The sequence below is a fragment of the Podarcis pityusensis genome (genome assembly GCF_964106645.2).
Source record: "Podarcis pityusensis genome assembly, chromosome: 7".
In the NCBI taxonomy this organism is placed as follows: domain Eukaryota; kingdom Metazoa; phylum Chordata; class Lepidosauria; order Squamata; family Lacertidae; genus Podarcis; species Podarcis pityusensis.
This window is the reverse complement of record NC_138031.1, coordinates 46,040,185-46,059,664: the sequence shown is the minus strand read 5'-3', so window position 1 is coordinate 46,059,664 and position 19,480 is coordinate 46,040,185. Positions and strand designations below refer to the sequence as shown.

The 19,480-nt window shown below is 44.0% G+C and overlaps 1 protein-coding gene across 2 annotated transcripts in view; it reads left to right on the top strand.

Moving 5' to 3' along the window:
• Positions 1-10,661: 10,661 nt before the first annotated feature.
• The window catches only part of CABLES1 (Cdk5 and Abl enzyme substrate 1), a 51,956-nt gene continuing 43,137 nt past the window's right edge, over positions 10,662-19,480 (top strand). For both annotated transcript variants that reach the window (XM_081013111.1, XM_081013110.1), the window contains exon 1: positions 10,662-12,037. In XM_081013111.1, the coding sequence (XP_080869237.1) occupies positions 11,337-12,037 (701 nt within the window). In that variant the 5' untranslated portion in view covers positions 10,662-11,336. The remainder of the gene's footprint in view (positions 12,038-19,480) is intronic.

The window sequence follows — 19,480 nt, the reverse complement described above, 5'->3', positions numbered from 1 at the left end:
AGCCATTTGCGCTATTTGCTAATCTTCTGCATGCAAGATAAGTAAGTTTTGATCTGAGAAATGTCATCAAAATAAGCTAAGCAGAGAAAGAGGTAAGTTACATAGGTGTGCCAAGGCTGCCACTTTTTTTTAATTTTAAAAATCCCTTTATTATGGCCAATCAAAATGTCACAGAATAGTGAGACAGCTTTTGAGTCCACCAGAACACATCACCAAACTACAGAGAAGGATGCTGAGAAGCCTTTACAGATATCTCCCTAGGGAGTTGTGTTGGGACCACACACATAAGTGAAATAGTGTAAAGTGGGGTGAAAGGTAAAGGGACCCCTGACCATTAGGTCCAGTTGTGACCGACTCTGGAGTTGCGGCGCTCATCTCGCTCCATAGCCCAAGGGAGCCAGGGTTTCTCCTCAGACAGCTTCCGGGTCATGTGGCCAGCATGACTAAGCCGCTTCTGGCCATCCAGAGCATTGCACAGAAACGCTGTTTACCTTCCCGCTGGAGTGGTACCTATTTATCTACTTGCACTTGACGTGCTTTCGAACTGCTAGGTTGGCAGGAGCAGGGACTGAGCAATGGGAGCTCACCCCATCGCGGGGATTCGAACTGCTGACCTTCCGATCGGCAAGTCCTAGGCTCTGTGGTTTAACCCACAGTGCCACCCGCATCCCGTTGTAAAGTGGGGAGCACCCTCCAAAAAGCCTCTAAATGCCTATTTCCCCCTGCTCTCCAACTCTTCCTCTCCAGTCCAGACCAAAATATTTAGAGCCGATGCTTTGAGGCTGGCTGGAGGCTGGAGGTCGTGTGGAAAAGCGATATTTTCATATACTATAACAATGTTACAAAAAATGCCATCTAAATTATCTTTAAAAAATGAATTGCTATGTATCACTGGCAAAAAAATATTATTTTGCTTTGCCTGGTCCAAGCCACTGGAAACTAAATGTAATCTAGCTAAAGGAATATAATCTGCATTTTGTTTCTTATGTTCTCCAGCTTCTGATGTAACTAAATAAGCACTGAGGACACCTGCTACTTAACATTGCTGCTTGAATGTGACGGGAGGGGTGAAGGAGGTGGATAAAAAAAGAAACCAACACCTTCACAAAACTTCAGTAGCTATCATTTCTTCGCAATTGATAGGAGCATTTCCAATATACCGCCGTTCAGATCATCAAGAAAGCTGATATGAAAAGTAGACTTGCAGTTATTGCTATGCTGTAATAAACCATGGAAGATATATAGTGATATATAGTGAGACTTAAAAGTAAAGAATTGTTTGATCTAAGTGGGATGCAGTGAACTGGCATCATTCTCAATGAATGCACTTCAGAAGACAAAGTGGTCAGCCTGGGATGGGTCTTTTTCTCTCTTGTGTCGTCTCAACAAAATTAGAAAGAAGAAAACAACAAAAGTTACCACTTGCCCCAGTAAGACCCCCTTACCCATTAATATTTTCAGAATGTATCTTCCACCTCCACTGCCTGTTTCCTACCCGGCAGCTGCCCCTCTCAGTCAAAAAGTAATGTTGTCCATGTCCTCCCTACCCAAAATCTATGCACCACTGCATAAATTCTGGAACAACCAAACAAAATGTAAAGTATTGCACTTGGGCAAAAAAAATGAGAGGCACAAATACAAGATGGGTGACACCTGGCTTGAAAGCAGTACATGTGAAAAGGATCTAGGAGTCTTGGTTGACCACAAACTTGACATGAGCCAACAGTGTGACGCGGCAGCTAAAAAGCCAATGCAATTCTGGGCTGCATCAATAGGAGTATAGCATCTAGATCAATAGTGCCACTGTATTCTGCTCTGGTCAGACCTCACCTGGAGTACTGTGTCCAGTTCTGGGCACCACAGTTCAAGAAGGACACTGACAAACTGGAACGTGTCCAGAGGAGGGCAACCAAAATGGTCAAAGGCCTGGAAACAATGCCTTATGAGGAACGCCTAAGGGAGCTGGGCATGTTTAGCCTGGAGAAGAGGAGGTTAAGGGGTGATATGATAGCCATGTTCAAATATATAAAAGGATGTCACATAGAGGAGGGAGAAAGGTTGTTTTCTGCTGCTCCAGAGAAGCGGACACGGAGCAATGGATCCAAACTACAAGAAAGAAGATTCCACCTAAACATTAGGAAGAACTTCCTGACAGTAAGAGCTGTTCGACAGTGGAATTTGCTGCCAAGGAGTGTGGTGGAGTCTCCTTCTTTGGAGGTCTTTAAGCAGAGGCTTGACAACCATATGTCAGGAGTGCTCTGATGGTGTTTCCTGCTTGGCAGGGGGTTGGATTCGATGGCCCTTGTGGTCTCTTCCAACTCTATGATTCTATGATTCTATGAAGCTTTATAGGAGGGTTGCCTGTTGGCATCTTCAGGCTTGATAAGCCTTGATCAGAGGTGTGTGCAATGTCAATGTGGTCAGGGCCTCTCAGCCATGAGCAGTTTGGCTGAGAAAATGAAAATGATCCTATTGTGTGTTGAGACCCCGAGACCACTCCCTCGTTGATGAATAAGACACAAAGACACAGATATTAGGTTAATGTTATTGGGCAAATTTAGGCCACAACTTTATTGGTTACAGGATGTGAGCGGTATTGGCTTAGGCACTGGAAGTGACCCGACTATATCTGACTCCTGCCCATCACACAGGGAGTCCAGTAAGGGTCAACCACCGGTAGGGGGAGCCCCGTCAATGCAAACCAACTCGAGCTCCCCCTGGGTTCCCTACCCCCGGATTTGGAAAAGATCCACACCCCTGGATTCCTTTAACAGAATACCCTTGAGGGGCAGGTGATGGCCACACCTCCCCACCCCCATCATAAGATCAACGAATGCCTAAGCGCCAAACTTTACAAAGTTGTGACGATTGCTACAAGGTAGGTGAAAACCAAATGGCCCATGCCAATTTGCCAAGTGGAAAAATTCCTACCAGGCCCCTCAACGGCAACCAACCAAGGTCCATAGCAAGGCCAAGTTCGAAACCTGAGGGAGGGAAGGAGGGAGGGAGATTGAGGAAGTGAGCCAAGAGGAAGCTCTCCGGCTCGCGCCTCAGTTTAAATGGGGCCTGGCCACACACACCCAGCCGGTGGATTGGCTGGCAGGCAAATGATATGACTGGGAACCTCCGGGGGACGCGGGACTTCATCCCCTGCCCCCAGAGGGGAGTGGGTGGCCACGTGGTCCACCGCAACTCCTCCCCATTGGGAAGTGGAATGGATCTATTATTTGATTTTATGTTAGGCAACATAGGCATTGAACCACAGCAAGTATCCCTGCCCCTGATGTTTGCCTGCCAGGGATCCTCTCTTTTTGGTGTCCATGCATGCAGCTTGAACTTGCAAAGAGGCGGGCCTTTGTGCATATGTCTGAAGGCTTAATTGTTAGATGGAATCCTGATTGCATGGGTTCCAGGTTGTATCATGACATCAGAGGTGTCTGGGAGCTAGAATTCCTGAAGAGGACTATGGTGTTGGAAAATCTTCATTTTACTTCATCTATTCTAAATCACCATATTTATTTAGGATGGCAATTATTAATTGGAGTGGGGGGTTCCTACAAGGGCAGCTTTATGTCATTTTTCTCTTTTTCTTTATAACTCAATAGCTCCATCGCTTGAATTGGTAGCCTGGTAGGCCACCATGTGCTTCCACAATGCCTTAGTTAGAATAATGCTATCATGCAACAGCATTCTGAATTAAATGGGGGCAGGGAGAGATGGGAGCAAATTAAAGAGGGCAACAACAAAAAGTTTATGCCAACATTTGTAAAATGCTATTTCACAATTGTTTAAAATAACATCTTGGATTTTCTTCCAGCCTCTCCCCCCCCCCCCCCAATAAATTTATATATGCATCACTGTCTCTCTATCTACAATCTGACCATGATGTACAAGCATAGATGGGGAGAGTATAGGCGATTTATTTTTATGTTTTTAAATAATGCACAAAACAGTAAGGAACTCTGCTGAGATGCTAATTAAAAGGTACAGGAGATACTTAATCAGCTAATTAGGATGTCTACTGCACAAAACACAGAGGTGACCAGATGTTATGGCTCACAGGTAGTAATAAATTTTAAACAAGAGTCTAGAGGATACAGGAGATGCATTTCAATGCCGATTCAGGAGGTCTCTGCACTTGAAAGCTTGGAGATTGATGCAATTAGAACTTGTTTTTCTATTCGTATTCAGCCCCTCACCTCAACAGACAAAGCTGTCCAGCTCAAGGAAGACAATGCATAGAGGAATTCATGAAGCCTAACCTTAAACACTTGCTGTTTTCAAAACAAAACATGCTCACGCTTTAAATTCCCCCCCCTTATGTCACTGAGTGTATGCTGCTCTGATTCAATCAGAACACAGTACGCTACTGAGACAATAACAGGATGAGGTAAGTAGCAGAAATGCTACTTACGGTATGTATATTTATGTTTTTACATTATAAACTGCCCAGTGGTCCTTGGATGAAGGGCAGTATAGAAATTTAATAAATAAATTATGCTAGGAACACACTTAAATGGTGGGAACACACTCAGATGCATTGGTCTAGTGCTGCCAGGCAATTACATGGGGATTCCAAATCAGAGGCAGCACAGGCACTTCTGCTAATGCAAGGTGTGCAAGCACATAGGTGCAGAATACCGGATGTCTCAACATGTGGGTACATGGGGAGAATGCAGTATTTAGTCTCTATCTGGTATTCACCTCAAATGAACAGACATGGAAGTCTGGGAAGAACTGCTAACAAATCTAACCAAGATCTCGATAACAATTCAATCAGCCTTGAAACCCCAGCTGACATTGTCCTCAGCAATGAATGGGATTCTGGAAGGTATGCAGACCTTACAGGATTGGTCAAAAAAGGATATGCCCCCTCCAAGCAAGACTGTTATAGAAGACTATCAGAACGACCTACTGGAAAATTCCCAACTTACTATATCTGACCCTGACCTGCAAGCAAGAGGCTTCAGAGGGGAAAACAGATAAGCCTGATTCAGTAAGAGACAAAAGCGGATCAGTTTTAAGAGTAAAAGCAGTAACCCAATTTTAAATAGTTCTACTCCAAAAGAGACTTTTCAGTCTAACCTTGATTACTATATCTATATTCTATAGATTACTATACTATATTCAACTGGCCGTTAATACATGTAGCTAACTCTTGGAGGGAAAGTTCAATATCAATAGCTGGGAATGGAAAGAAGGGTCTGGGGATTTGACGTGTTCATATTTATAACCCTTGGGGGGCAGGGGAATAAGAGGTGTTATTGAATTGTCCTTCTCTTCCTTGGAGTATTGCAAAACTCTTTGGTCTTTGCTCCCTAATTTTGCAAAATATAATGTGTATAACAGTATGTTGTTTGGAATGGGAGTTACCCCTGTAAAAGCACATGACCCCAACTAACTTCGACTCCACCCTTTTCAAACACCATCTAAACTGTTCCCCCCCCCCCCTTGAGCTGGTTGTGTTCACCAACAAGGCAGAACAATTGTGTCACACAAGCACAGAATCCTTATGCTAGCATATCCTTGACCAGGAATAGGCTGACAGTCCGGAGTGATCTTATTACTGCTCAGTGGACATAAGTATTGACTAGGATTGAGCTGCAAAGTGCACTCACTTCTTCTGTCCCCAGATTGTTCACTCTGTGCACATATATTGTTTAATGTTTACATAAGGTGCCACAAGACTCTCTGTTGATTGTGATACCAAAAAAGATATATTTATTTAACCAAACATGCATGCAACTTCAAGTAAGATCAGCATAAACACTGCAGTAGGATAAGTACATATGCCTGACAGACACACAAAGGAAAGGATTATTTCTTCCCTGCTTACCATTAAATATAAAGATATTTTAAAATGGATCATTCCATTGCAAGGCAGCTTGAGGTTTGATTTCATGTTTGCATAACACAAGCTGACCAGATTTGCTCATTCCAACTCTAGAGAATGAAGTAATGTGAGAAGAATGCTTGGCAATATTTAGCCATATACATAAATATATGGAAGAGGGCATTATTATTTCAGTAACAAACTTTACCCCAACAATCCAAACATGGTTGATTTACTTTTCCAAAAGTAGCCTAACTGCAAACATAAACATGTGAATTCAAATCACACTAAAATAAAATAGACATTCCATCTCAAATTGTGATACTGTGCTTTGCAATGTGACTTTGCACACAGTGTATGTTTTTGTTCAAGATTTTATCAATTAGTTACATAAGGGCTGGATGATGTAACAGGGTGTGTTTGCACGGCTGCATTCCTTGAAAGGGAGACGTGAACCACCTGATTATACTTGACAAGCATTGCTTCTAGGTTACATGGGTTAATTGTGCACTGAAGGTGAGACCTCAGTTCATTTTTTTGTGGTAGGGAGTTGATGTCATGGACTGTCTAGATGCAGAGGAGTGGTGGGAGGCACTAGCTGGAGAACATCCAAGGGAAGATGGCTCAAAGCCAGGGGAGCGATAGTGGAATGACAATGAGTGGTCAGAGGGAGAAGAGGGAACAGACTGGGAGAAGGAGGTGTTCAAAGCTGAAGAGGTAACAGGGTTTAGCGAGCAGGAAGAGGCTGTGGCAGAGGGCAGTTCGGAATCAGAGGCAGAAGCAGAGGCTGGAGAGGAGGGGGCCCAAGAGGCAGAGATCAGGCAGACTGCGGAAGAAGCCAGGGAGTTTCCTCCTCCTGCTGTGACCAGCTCCCCACCCCCACCCCAGTCTCCCAGAACCCACAGAGGTATGAAGAGGGCAGAGTAGAGGCAGACAGGATGAAGGAGCCTCAGATTGCTTGGGAATGAAGCAGGGGAGGAGGAGCCTTCAAGAGCAGGGGGAAGGCAGGGACTTTCAGTCCTCGCAACTGTCTCATTGGGGCAAGACATACTGGGAAGAGTTGTGCTCACTAGGCCTGACCTGTTTTGTTTCTTTGAATAAAGTGTTACTTCACTTACACCTCGTGAGTTACTGATGACCTTGTGAGTTATAGCATACACATATGTGTGTATAACTGAATTGTTGACTAAGTTCAAACAGCATGGTTATTAGACAGCAAAAAATAAAAACAGAATTATAGCTTGTCAATTGTGGACAGAATATTTTACAAGTGCATTTAAGGTTTCCCAATCTTCCAGAGCAGTTATCCTGCAGTTAAAAGAAAATCACAGGCATGCTTGAGTGAGTTGCTTCTGCTGTGTAACTGTTCCAGGAAAGAATGATTCCTTCCATGTCAGCTTGCACAGGAACCTGCCTTAAACTGGGTCAGAACATTGGTTCATCTAGTTTAGCACTCCCTATGGGTCTGCCCATACCACAGCTTAATGTGGACTTGAAAATCCAAATAGGAGAGGGAGAGTCACATTGACTGCATGGGAAATCTTTGGATTCCGGGAAGAAAAAATGTGGGCCAGCCATAGTTGGGAGAAGAACACTGAATGGACAAGGGAGAATTAAAGACAGTACAAGGGGTTCACAATGTATGTATAGACTGTGTGTGGATGGGCCCTACATTGATTGGTGGAGTCTTTTTCAACCTACCTGGAGATGCCAGTGGCTAAACCTTCAGCCTTTAGCATGTAAAGTCTGTGTTCCACCACTGAGCTAAGTCTGGCATCTAAGAAGTTATTTCATTTGTAGTTATCAGCATGTTCCACGTATTGTCAAGCTGTTCTTTCCCAGTCCTGTTTAGTACCAATGGGAATCAAACTGCAGACTCTTAACATGCTAAGATTTTAGAAGGAAGCTTAGTGAGTTGCCTCACTTTGGATTTTGATGTTAAATTTTAATCAACCCGAAACATTGAATTTTAAGCTTCTTAGACCTTTATGTAGGTAACCAATTTTCAGTGTGTCAACGGCCCTGGAGAGAATTCACTTGCTTCTGAGGCCATGACTAAAGGAACAGTAGATTAAAAATGTTATTGACATCTTTGTGAGATTGTGATGACAAGTAGAATATTAAATGAATGGAATATCTAGTTCAAAAAAAGGACATGATGATATAACACTAGAAGCGTCCTGCTGCACAATACCAAAAGCCCATTTAGTCCAGCAGTCATTTCTCACAGGGGCCAACCGGTCCATGAGAAGCCCACAAGAAGCAGAACTTGGATATAATAGCACTCAAGGGGTGTGAAAATACAATTACAAAGGTTTTAGTTTTGTATCCAGAAGGTATCACAGCTTCACAAAGATACCAAAAACTGGAAGCTGGAAAAAGTTAAGGCTCTATATTTCTGTGGTAACAGAAACATGTGAGAGAAACGTGTTGGTTGTCAGATGGAGCTGAAATTTGGGGGAATGGCAGCATGTGGGTGAGGGTTACACAGCCTTGTTAACAATTCCATTTGGAATGTGGAAATTGCTGAGTGAAAGGAGGTAAGGGTATAAGGGAGTGAGGCAATGCAAATCAATTACTGCAGAACACCCATTTGTACCTGTCCTCTTTTCCAATGCACCGGATCTACTCTACAATTTTGACATCATACAGTGTAGATCCAGTGCTATTTTTGTACAAAAAGAGGTGCCAGAATTCACTAGAAACAGCTCTTAGAGTGGCAATGGTGTCCACCTGAGAGGTGCTAGAACTGAGTTCCAGCGAGTTCCGGCTGCAAAAAAAGAGTTATTTGTAGACCGAAACAAAGATTAGAAATCAGAGCAGAATATTAATCACTTTTGCTACACAGGTGATCTTCAGAGATGTATGCTAAATTATCAAAAGCCCTTGCCAAGCACAACAGAATTGTCGTCTTTGGCATGCTCTTCATGCTAGATACCTGGGGTATGTAATAAGAGCAAAGTATTACACTTTAAAAGAATAAAGCTAATCCATTAAAGTGTATCATTAAAAGCTGTCTGCTGGAAGGTGTGGGAGGCTGCAGAGAGACAAGAAAGAATGTTCAAAATACAGCATACATTACCACACAAATGACAGCTTGCCTGGAGTTCTCAACAACCTCCCTCATACTGTGAGAAATGGAAGCATGGATGGTCTGTCCATGAGACAAGTGACATTAAGATTGTGTTTCGGTGATATGGTAAGGAGTATGATTTTCTTATATAAAGAAATAAATAGACATTACCTCACTCAATACTGCTAAGTGGGTAAATGCTGTTGACTGTGTGGCAACTTCCGATGTATTTCAAATATCAACCAATTGCCAAAGTACCTGTTGGTAGCTGTGACTATCCCAGAATGTGCCAACCAGCCAACATGTTGCAGATTTGCATTGAGGAGTCAAGAGTGTCATTATGCCTACAAATCATTTCCTTCCTCTAAGAACACATGGAAAAACAAACACAAAAAGCTGCCTTTTAATGAGTCAGACCAATAATCCATCTAGATTTCTACATGTAAAGCACATGCTCTTGTCACTGAACTACAACCGATATCACAGAGAGGGATTTGGCAAAGATTTTGACACACAGCCAATTGTCTGTTTTTTCTAATAGTAGACTGGCAAGTTGTGGATTTCACATACTACTGAAAAAAGCAGTCTAAACAGTCTAAATTTTTTTAGGGTAGTTTCACTGCTATCAGAAGTTCTAGGGATGGCAGTCTGAAAGAGAGCATTTTCTGTAGCACCTGCTAAACTGCAGAATTCCCTCCACACAGAGATGCGTCTGTCACCTCCATTATATAGCTTTTGTGATTTGCTAAAGACACAAGGCTTTTTCGTGGCCTTTGGCACTTGAGATATATACAGTAGTTATAACCAACCTATTCATTAGTTTGTAAATTGTTAACTGTGTTTCTTCTTGTTGTTTTTTACACTGTTGTAATTTGTCCTGTGACCTTATGGTGAAGGGTGAGTAAGAAATATAAATAATACGGATAATACTGTGCAGTTAAGAGAATGTGGCCTCTTTAGTCATTTTCTCCTAACTCCCAGAGACACAGAAAGCAGCAGGGCAGGGTAAGAAAGCCCATCAAAATGATTTTGTGAAAATTAGTAAAAATATTATACAAAAAAATGATGGTCTGAGCTAATGCAAGAAACCTGGAACAGCTCAGATGAGGAAAAAAAAACTATTTCCCTGTATTCCTTTTTCTATTTTAAAAAAAGTTTACTGAAGTGGTTTGCAGCCCTCCTGAGCTCCTAAATTATATACAGATAATCCTTACATTGGGCTGGATCAACTTTTCAATAGCGACGAGCATTTGATTTGGAGCCTTCCCTTAGCAATTCAATAGAGCCGTGTTCCCCAAAATTATAATAATCTAGTACCCCTTTTGAGATTTTACTCTTACCAGAGTACCCTTTCTCATTCTCTCATAAAATTTGGGGGTAGTTATAATACTACTGTTTTATCTAAACATTATGTAGTAGAGTAAAATAAATAAATAAATAATGCTGTGTACCCTTTGAAACCCTTTCACGTACCACACTTCGGGAAACACTGCAATCGTTTCTAAACAGAGAACACCCAGCACCTTCTAGATAGGGTGTTTATTAACTAGGACCAGAGCCTTCAGGTTGGGAATGGATCTTCAGGGAACCCTCATAATTAGTGGTCAAACGGGCAGCTGCAGCATGACCTCAACCATCTGGGGGAGGGAAATGCGCCACGCAGCATGTCCACGCACACTCTTGTTCACGAAGGGCCCCCTGAGGCCTATGAGGAATCCACGAGTTTCTACACCCCATTAACTCCGAGGAGCCCGCCCTTTTTATTCCTGTTAACGTAACCTCCTCAAGGCCATGTGCTGTGGCACAACACAGGCAGACTCCACCTTCCCTACTTCTCCTCCCACCAAACACGCAGCGAGTGAGGGGGGGGGGAAGAGAGAGGAAAAAAGAAAGGTTGAAGGCGCTTCCTTAGACTTGGACTCAGCCTCCTCCTCCTTTCTTCTTCCTCCTCCCCCTTTTATCCTCCTCCTCCTCTTCCTCCAGGCCGGAGCTTTTGTTTTTCTTCCCAGCTTTCTGTTTTCCACACGTGATTGCTGTGTTGTTGCGCCGAGCGCTTGGCGGGGCGAGTGTTACCTATAAAAGCCAATAACTTTGGCCAAGGAGGGCGGGGGGGGAGGGGAGAGAGAAAAAGGCTGGAGCAAAAGGACGCGAGGGAAGGAAGAGGAGGAGGAGGAGGAGGAGGAGGAGGAGAAGGAGAAGGCTGCTGTACAAAGTCGGGCGCGCTGTCCGTGCAGGCAGCCGAGAGGAAGGAGGAAAACATGCCATGCCTGCCCCGACTCCCCTCCGCTGCGCGGCTGCGACTCCACCGCCCTGCCGCCGGGTGCTGACCCTCCGCCCGCCGCCTGAGAGCTCGTGCCTATCGCGGCGATTATCACTCTTGCCCACTCGGAGGGCGGGAGAGGCAGCGGCGGCGGGCGGGCGCGACAGACAATGGCGGCGGCGGCTGCTCCTGCCGCTGCCAACAGCGGCAGCAGCAGCCCAGTTCGTGCCAACAACGGCGGCGGCGGCGGCGGCGGCGGCACATTCCACCAGCAGCTGGAGCCCTGCCTGAGGAAGCCGCCGCCGCCGCCGCCGCCGCGCATGGACCCCCGGCGCAGGCAGGCAGCGCTCTCTTTCCTCACCAACATCTCGCTGGACGGGCGGCCCGCCGTGCCGCAAGACGACGAGGGCGGCGTCGGAGGAGGAGGCGGCGGCGAGCAGAGCGGCGTCGGCGCTGCAGCACTGGCGGCCGCGAGGGTGGCTTCTGCAGCAGCAGCCTGCAGCAACGGCAGCGCTAGGACTCGCCACAGCCTGGGCGCTTTCCAGCCGGTCGCCCCGCAGGCTTACCCCAGCGCCTCCTGCAGCGGCGGCGCCAGGCTCACGAGCCCCTCGAGGGCGGCTGGGCAGCAGCAGGAAGAGGACGAGGATGAGGACGAAGATGCCTTCGCTCCCGTGCAGGTGCCTGTCGCCGCCGCCGCCGCCGCCTTCCTGGGCTCCTGCGGGACCCCCTCGGCGGGCGGCGCAAGAGGTCGCCTCAACTCTTTCACTCAGGGAATCCTGCCCGTCTCCTTCGCCAGAGCCGTCCCGCAGAACTATTGCTGCCTCGAGCAAGGCCCTGCGGGCACCAGCGCCTTCGAGCTCCAGAGGTCCCGGTGAGTGAGGCACACGCGTCTACACCCAGAAGGGGCTCGGGATCTCTCTCTCGTTCCTTCAGGACTCCCTGCCGCCGAAGGACTCGAATTATTTCCTTAAAAATAAAGGGCCTCCGCCTTCTGAAGTGAAGTGCCAGGGTTTGAGGGGGTCTTGAAAAAAGTTCACTCCTCATCTAAGATGTATGGGGGTCGGTTGAATTATTGGTGTGGGGGAAGCACTCTGTGCATGCTCGAAGGCACTTCCTTCTGTACTGTGGTTTCAGAGGGACTAGGACAGCCTTCGCCAACTAGGTGACCCTCCCAGATGTTCTGGACTGCAGCACCCATTAGCCTCAGCCAGTGCAAGTAGTTAAGAACATCTGGAGGGCACCATGTTGGTGAAAGCTGCGTTAGGGCTGCTCAGATGATTAGGTAGCTGAACTGTAGTCAAAACTCTGGGTAAAGGGATTAGGCGAGCACATACCAAAGATCATACAGTAGGGATTAGTACTCATTAACGCCTTTAATTACACTGCTGTACTTACAGCCAGGATGGTAAGACAGTTGCTTTTCTTTATGGCCCTTCTGCCCGCAGTATGTCTCTCTATGAGAATCTAATCCACTGTGTGAAAGGCAAAAGATTTATAAGATCTTGTTTGCTATAAAATGGAAATATATATAGGACCTCACCGATACTTCTGTTGTACTGAACTAATGTGAGGGACCAGAAGAACTATAGAGTTCAGATGTGAGATGCTTCTGTGAGATACGGATATCAATTGCTGAAGTGTACAGAGTGTGCCACACGGTGTGCCACTTGCTGGAGAGCTTCCAAAATGTAGACCTGAAACCTCGTAGGCAGGAACCAGACTCTTGTCCCCTCTGTGTTCTTTGCAAAACCTGCATGCTTCTGGCAGTGTATAAACATTAAATGGTTATATTACTAAACTTAGATTTAATCTACAAATTTACTTCATCACCATGCATCTCTGGGTGCTGCACTCTGCTTTACTTACTTGGGAACCAGGTTGTGTAATTTATTTAGAACTTCTTATTTATTTATATTAAATGCCCACTTATCTGAGAACTTTTGATGTGTTCTGCCTTTTCAAATGGAGTTTTTTTCACTATCTCTTGAATACATAGAATTTGGAGTAGTTGGAGGTGATGTAAGAAAAACACAACTGGGTGGTAGGAAAATACCTATTACAGTACAAAGTTAGAGACTGAGTAGCCACTGTAGCAGGGGATTTCGCTCACTGGCGGACGGTTGGACTACACGACCCTTGAAGTATGATTCTAATGTTTAAGAAATGCATTTGGCAAGGAATACTATCCTTTTTTGTGGAAATGGTTTGCTTGTTTGGCATACTCACTACCATACTACTGAAACCCTATGCACTTAACATAAAACAGATGGATCTTTTCTTATTTAAAATGCAAACGTTTTTACAAAAATAGGAACAGTGCTCAAAGTTTACAGGCAAATCTTTTTCCATCTTAAGTCAAATGCTACTTCACAGTAGTCTCCCTTCCCTGCTCATGAAAGTTGCTGGCACCTTGCTTTGACATAAGCTTTGGTGACATTGGTGCAAAGAGGCTGTGCTGAATTCCGTTGGTGCTTTGGGGATAGTTTCATCGACTGAACAAATATTTGGGGTTGTTCTGGAACATCTTGTTTTGTGCCGTTTTTTCCTATGATCAAAGTCTGACCATAATATCCTAAAGTGCTCTCTAGGGTTAATGGAGGATGCTCTTTTTACAAATACCATATGTGTGCTCTACCAAAACACATTAGAACTTTCTCCATCTAGCAACTTGTCAGAGCCTGAAACTGCCCTGAGCGACTTTTTGAAGCATTGTAAAGCTTTTCCATTCAGTGCAAGGTTTTTGATGTTGATAGTCACTTGGATGTTTTGGGATCTTTTATGCTTTTAACTGAATTTCACGTTGGCTCTTTAGTCTGTTGGTTTCTGCCCCAAGTTTTAAAAAATGAACAATACTACATCCTATATACAAGTGTCTGGGAGTTAGCTCCATTGAACACAGTGGAACTTAGTCTGAGTAAGAGTAAACAGCAGTGCACTGTTAAGTCAAGCCACAGACCACTGAAAGGACTGGGGGCTTACGGTCACTCCACAAGGATGGATAAGTATCTCACTGTCACCAGTTCAGAGCAAGGGACACCCGCAAAACATCCTCTAGGTAGCCCTGCTAGAAATGTAATCCACGTTGGTGTAGCTTGTTTTGGCTTGAAGGCTTGTGCTTTTAAGTAAATACTTTGGGAAATGTGTGTTGTTCTGGAGGGGTGAGATTTTCTTGTGTGCTGCTCCGAAATGCCTTTAAAGGCATGCTAAAATGCTAAAACTAGATGACCAAAGGACAGCCCCTCCTCCTGTTTTCCAATTTTTGAAGTTACACCTAGAGCCATAACAAGCCCCACCTTTCTTTTCTGCTCAAGAAGCTGGTTTCAGATGACAAGTAGAACATCTTCCATGTTGCAAGAGACCATGTTGTCCAACCTTTGTATGCTAAAAGAGGTTGTTTGGGGAACCTCATTCTCACCCCCCCACACACTTTTGTCCTCTGATAAGCTGTCAGAATGGTTTTTTAGCATATTACACAGAGATCTCTAAATTCCTTTTCTTTGCACACCCTCTTCATTCCAGGGGATTTTAGTAAAAATAATTAGAAGTAGGGTGAACATCTCTGCAATGTAGAGGTGGAAAAGAGGTGGAGTACAATCTAAAGCAGGACCTGTGGCCCTGCAGCCAGCATGTCCTGATAACAGCTGAGTTGTCACAGGTTCTCCATCCCTGATGTAAAGTAATGTACATGCATTTATTAATCAGCAGCATTTTCTTCTGACTGTGATCTGTCTCTGAATCTGATATCTTAATCCTTCATTTATTTGCGGCTGTTATCATGCATTACTCATGAGTTGATGCACCGCCCCATCACTCTCATTCTGCTATTCTCCAGCATTGATCTCTAGTTAATAGGGAGCTGCTACAGCATGTTTGCTTAAGTGTAAGCATTCTGTTTACCTGTTTAAAAGATTTTTTTTAAAAAAAGCTGTCTTGTAGGCAGGGATTGATGAATAAATAACAGGCTTCAAATGACAACCCTGCACGGATAGCTGATTGTTTTTAAGCAAACTCGTTCCCCTAAATGCTTTGAACATGATCAGACCTTAACAAAACAATTAACAGTGGAGCAAGCATTCAGCTGCTGCAGGACAATTCAAGCATTACAATTGAAATCATATAATTGTGTCTGGGCCATGATAGCAGTCCAGGCTGATCTGAGTACAAGGAATAAGAAGGCAACACAGTGTCAGTAAGCTACAGTTCTTATCATAACATTATTATTATTTATTTAGTAAAATATAAACATTGCACGCAGTAACACAGAGTAAAAAAAACTAGAAGTGATCATAAACTAACTCCCACCCCTCCTTCCCCAACTGCACCACTATGCCAATTATTAAAACAGTGAACTGACAAAAATAATCAAGCAGAAGGAGAGAGAAAATAACAACCAAATGCCTCGGAGTGAAGGAAAGTCATGGCATGTCACTGTAAATACAGTAATGTTGGCACCAGGTGGACCTCCCTGGAAAAAGCATTCCCAAATTTTTGTAACCACAGTCCTTTTCTGGGAGCAGGAGGAGGGCCTCCAATGACAACCTAAGGTTCTGGACAGCTTCATACTGGAAGAGATGATCTGTAAAGTACTGGAGTCTTGAGCTGCTTAGGGTTCTATAGCTAAAACAGCACTTTGAATAGCGGATGTCAACGCATCTGGGCCAGAACTGGTATTATACATTTAGACTACCTTGTTAGAATTAGGCCGTTGAATTCTGCACCAGCTGCAGTGTCTGAAAAGCCTTAGCATAGACAACTGAAGCCAGGTTATCAAAATCCAGATAGCTGGTAGACGGTGCTCTGTGCCATAGCAGCCACTTGTACCTCCAGTGACAGTAATAGATGCAGACACCCGCCTTCCTGAATCTACAAGCTTGTACCTTCAAAGGGAGTGCAACCCCACCCATAATTGGTTGAACATTATTTACCCAGGTAGCCAAACCATTCTCTATCTCTGCCTTATCTGGATCGAGCTTCAGTTTATTGGCCCTCATCCATTCAAGCACTGTTGTTACAGAGGCACATGAAGGTAGATTTATATCTCCCTCTAATGTGTAATTGTACACTTGTATAGGAATTCACGTGGCACAGGTGCATTTTTTTTATTATGGCTTCTCTCCTTTGTCATAGTGAGGATGCCTTTATTTATTAACTCCTTTGGGCAACAGACCTTGTTCCCGGTTTACAGAAAGGCATCAAATATTTAGTCTAGCTGTAAATACTGGCTTCTGTTCGGCATTGTGCCGGTGAAATCAGTGGAATGACGTGTGTGCTTTTCAGAAGAGCCACCAAAAGCAGCCACAAATGGTTATTGCTGCTTACACTTTGCCACCTTAACTGTTGATCTGTAGGGACTAAAAATAATAATCTGCCATCAGTTGTACTTTTACTGTTGAAAAGTGCATATCAGCTTCATGCCTACTTCCCTGCCGTCAGTGCCTGTAATCAAAATTGCATCATTTATACTGTGGGAATTTCACTCTCTGTAAATGACTCCCTGTTGTTTTGGACTAGCATCAGTAGTTTCTTTTATTGACAGTAACTATGCTTCTGTGTTTACTATCTCTGGTGTCATTCCATGTCTAAAGTGATATATGGCATATTTTCCTTCAGGCATTATCAGCTAAATACCAGCTGTAGTCATGCATCATGGATATTGGTTTCTTTACATGCTTTGTTTTGGAACTTGCTACCTTCTAAAGAAAAGTGGTATCTTAAGTGTGACATCTACATAAATTTTCTTTTCTTTAGTGGTACTTCTTTCACTATTTCTCCAAGACTTGAATGTTTATGTCACTTGGCATTGTTTTATCTAATTGTTGCTTCGTTTTTCGAAGCAGGAAAATCCTTACTAAACTTACAAGTGAGAAAATCCCATAGAACTGTGCGGGACTGACTTCTGCTTAAATACTGTATGCTTAAGATTGCACTGCACTGGAAGTTTCCAAGCATAATGCAAATTAGTCATTCTTAGACTGCAAGAAGCATTCACAGTCATACTTTTGGATAGGAAATGGAGGGAGAACAGCCTTCTGCTCATAGAGAAATCCCCTGACAGAACCAGCTATGCCAGTAGAATATACTGATGATATATTAGTTTGCTTTGGCTTCAGCATGTTCTCATGTGATTCTAGCAACAGACTTCAAAGTGAAACATATAAATTGTAAATGACTCTTGAGTTTTTGTTTTCCCTTCACATTTTCTTCTGTTTGGCCGAACTCAAGCATATGCGGACTAACTTTAGATATTGGTATCTTCGCAAAATAGTGAACCTTTTAAACATCTGTTTTATTTAGATTCCTAACCCAGAACCAGACACAAAATACAAATTAAGTTCTTACACTTTAACTGCATGAAATTAGTTTTTTTTAAAAATCACCACATCCTAACAAAACACCAAGTAAAACTTTCTCCACTTCTCATTTCCTTAGCAACATGTTTCAGTTGCAGACTGTGGAACAAGGTGTCATCTAGAGTTTATTTCTTGGTGACTGAAATATTTATTGAATTCTAAAGCCACGAGATAAATATAACATGCCAATAGGGAGTGAAGACAATGGATTTCATACTTTGCATAAAGCGTTGATATGCTTTCCCTGAAAGTTTTGCATTGTAGACCAGTTCACAATAAAGGTTGTTGCCTTCAGATCAGTGAAGGGTGAGGCCTGTTTGCTGTCTGTCAGGTTGCTCTTAGAATCAGTGTACCTGCAGAGACGAGCCCTTGCCATTCTTATTTACTGTATTTTACAGATCAGTTGACTGTGATGAAATGGTAAACATACTTTCTAGTCATTAATTAGAATACAGTAGATTAAATCCGTGTGGATTTGTATGTGAATAAAAACAATTCTTCTTAAGAAAACAGGATCATTCCTTTGCTTTTAGGCAAAACATGCACATGATGAAGTGGGCATCATCTTAAAAGAAGTCTCTGATGTGAGATGTGGGAATGTTTATTTTAAAATGGCACCACCTTCCACTTGGAGTTGTTTTTTATTTGTTTTTTAAATCAGACTCCAAAGAATTTAATCACTCCCTTTAATAGTGAACTAGGGTGCTGAGTACCAACTGAAATGGGCCAAAACAGAGCTACTGTGAAACAAGCGGGAGGTGTCAGTATGATTTGGGGAACCCCAAATGTATTAAATAATACATTTTAAAGATATGTGGGGGAAACCCACCCACAAACAAGCCCATGAGGACTGAGCATGCTCAGTAGTCACTGGCTGTTTAGTATCAGTTGGAAAACAAAAATAGAAAACAGGGGTGATGGAATGGAGTATAGTGAGGAGAGTTAAGTTTGGAACCCTTAAAAGGAGCATTTACTGTAAGGCACTGAGAACTACACAGCAAAAAATAAATGTGGCCGTTCACAACATAAAAATACAAAATGAGAACACTGTTATGTACTGAAGTTCTCACCCTGGGCCAGCAGGGGGATACTGTAGATAGTTATGCAAATAAGGGATCGAAAGTGACGTTTAGTGATTGGATAGTTTTAGAAAATTGTTACAGTTACATTGTACTGGAGCTCTATATAAGCAGGCTGACTGAACCCTTCAGTTCAGTTCTGTCCTGGCCTGTGAATAAACAAGAGCTGTTTGAAGAATCGCTGTGTCGTCTGATATGTTCACCCACAACCTAACGCTGGTGACGAGGATGGGATGGATGGACAACAGAGCACAGCCAGATGCAGCCACCCTCTGAGCGGAGCTGAATTACTGAGCTGAAACACCGAGCGAAATCACTGAACAGAACCAATTCAGAGCTCACTGTTCTGGCTAGAGCACTGTGTTCCATCCATCGCCTCCACATCGGCATCGGAATCATGGCTTCACTTGTGCCTCTACCGCCGTTTACTCCAGCCTCTGAATCATGGGACTCCTACCTCGCTCGGTTCAACTGTTACCTCCAAGCCAACGAGCTGACGGAAGTATCACAGGAGCGTAAGCGGGGCCTATTCCTCAGCCTGAGGTGTTCAAGACGGCCTGAGCATTGGTTGCGCCTGTAGCAGTCCAGGCAGCACCGTGGGACACGATTAAAGAGAAGCTCCGCAACCACTACGCGTCCAAGATTGCTGCCCGCCATGCGTTCTGCCACCGGAACCAGGCAGAGGGGGAGTCAGTTAACAACTACACTGCCACCCTCCGACAGGCTGCAATGCACTGCGAGTTCCGAGACTTAGACGAAGCCCATATGGATCAAATCGTCTGTGGGGTCCGGGACATCCATCTGCAATGACGTCTCCTCGCCAAGCCAGACCTCACGTTGCAGAAAGTCATTGAGGAGGCCGTGGCTTCGGAAGCTGCCGAACGC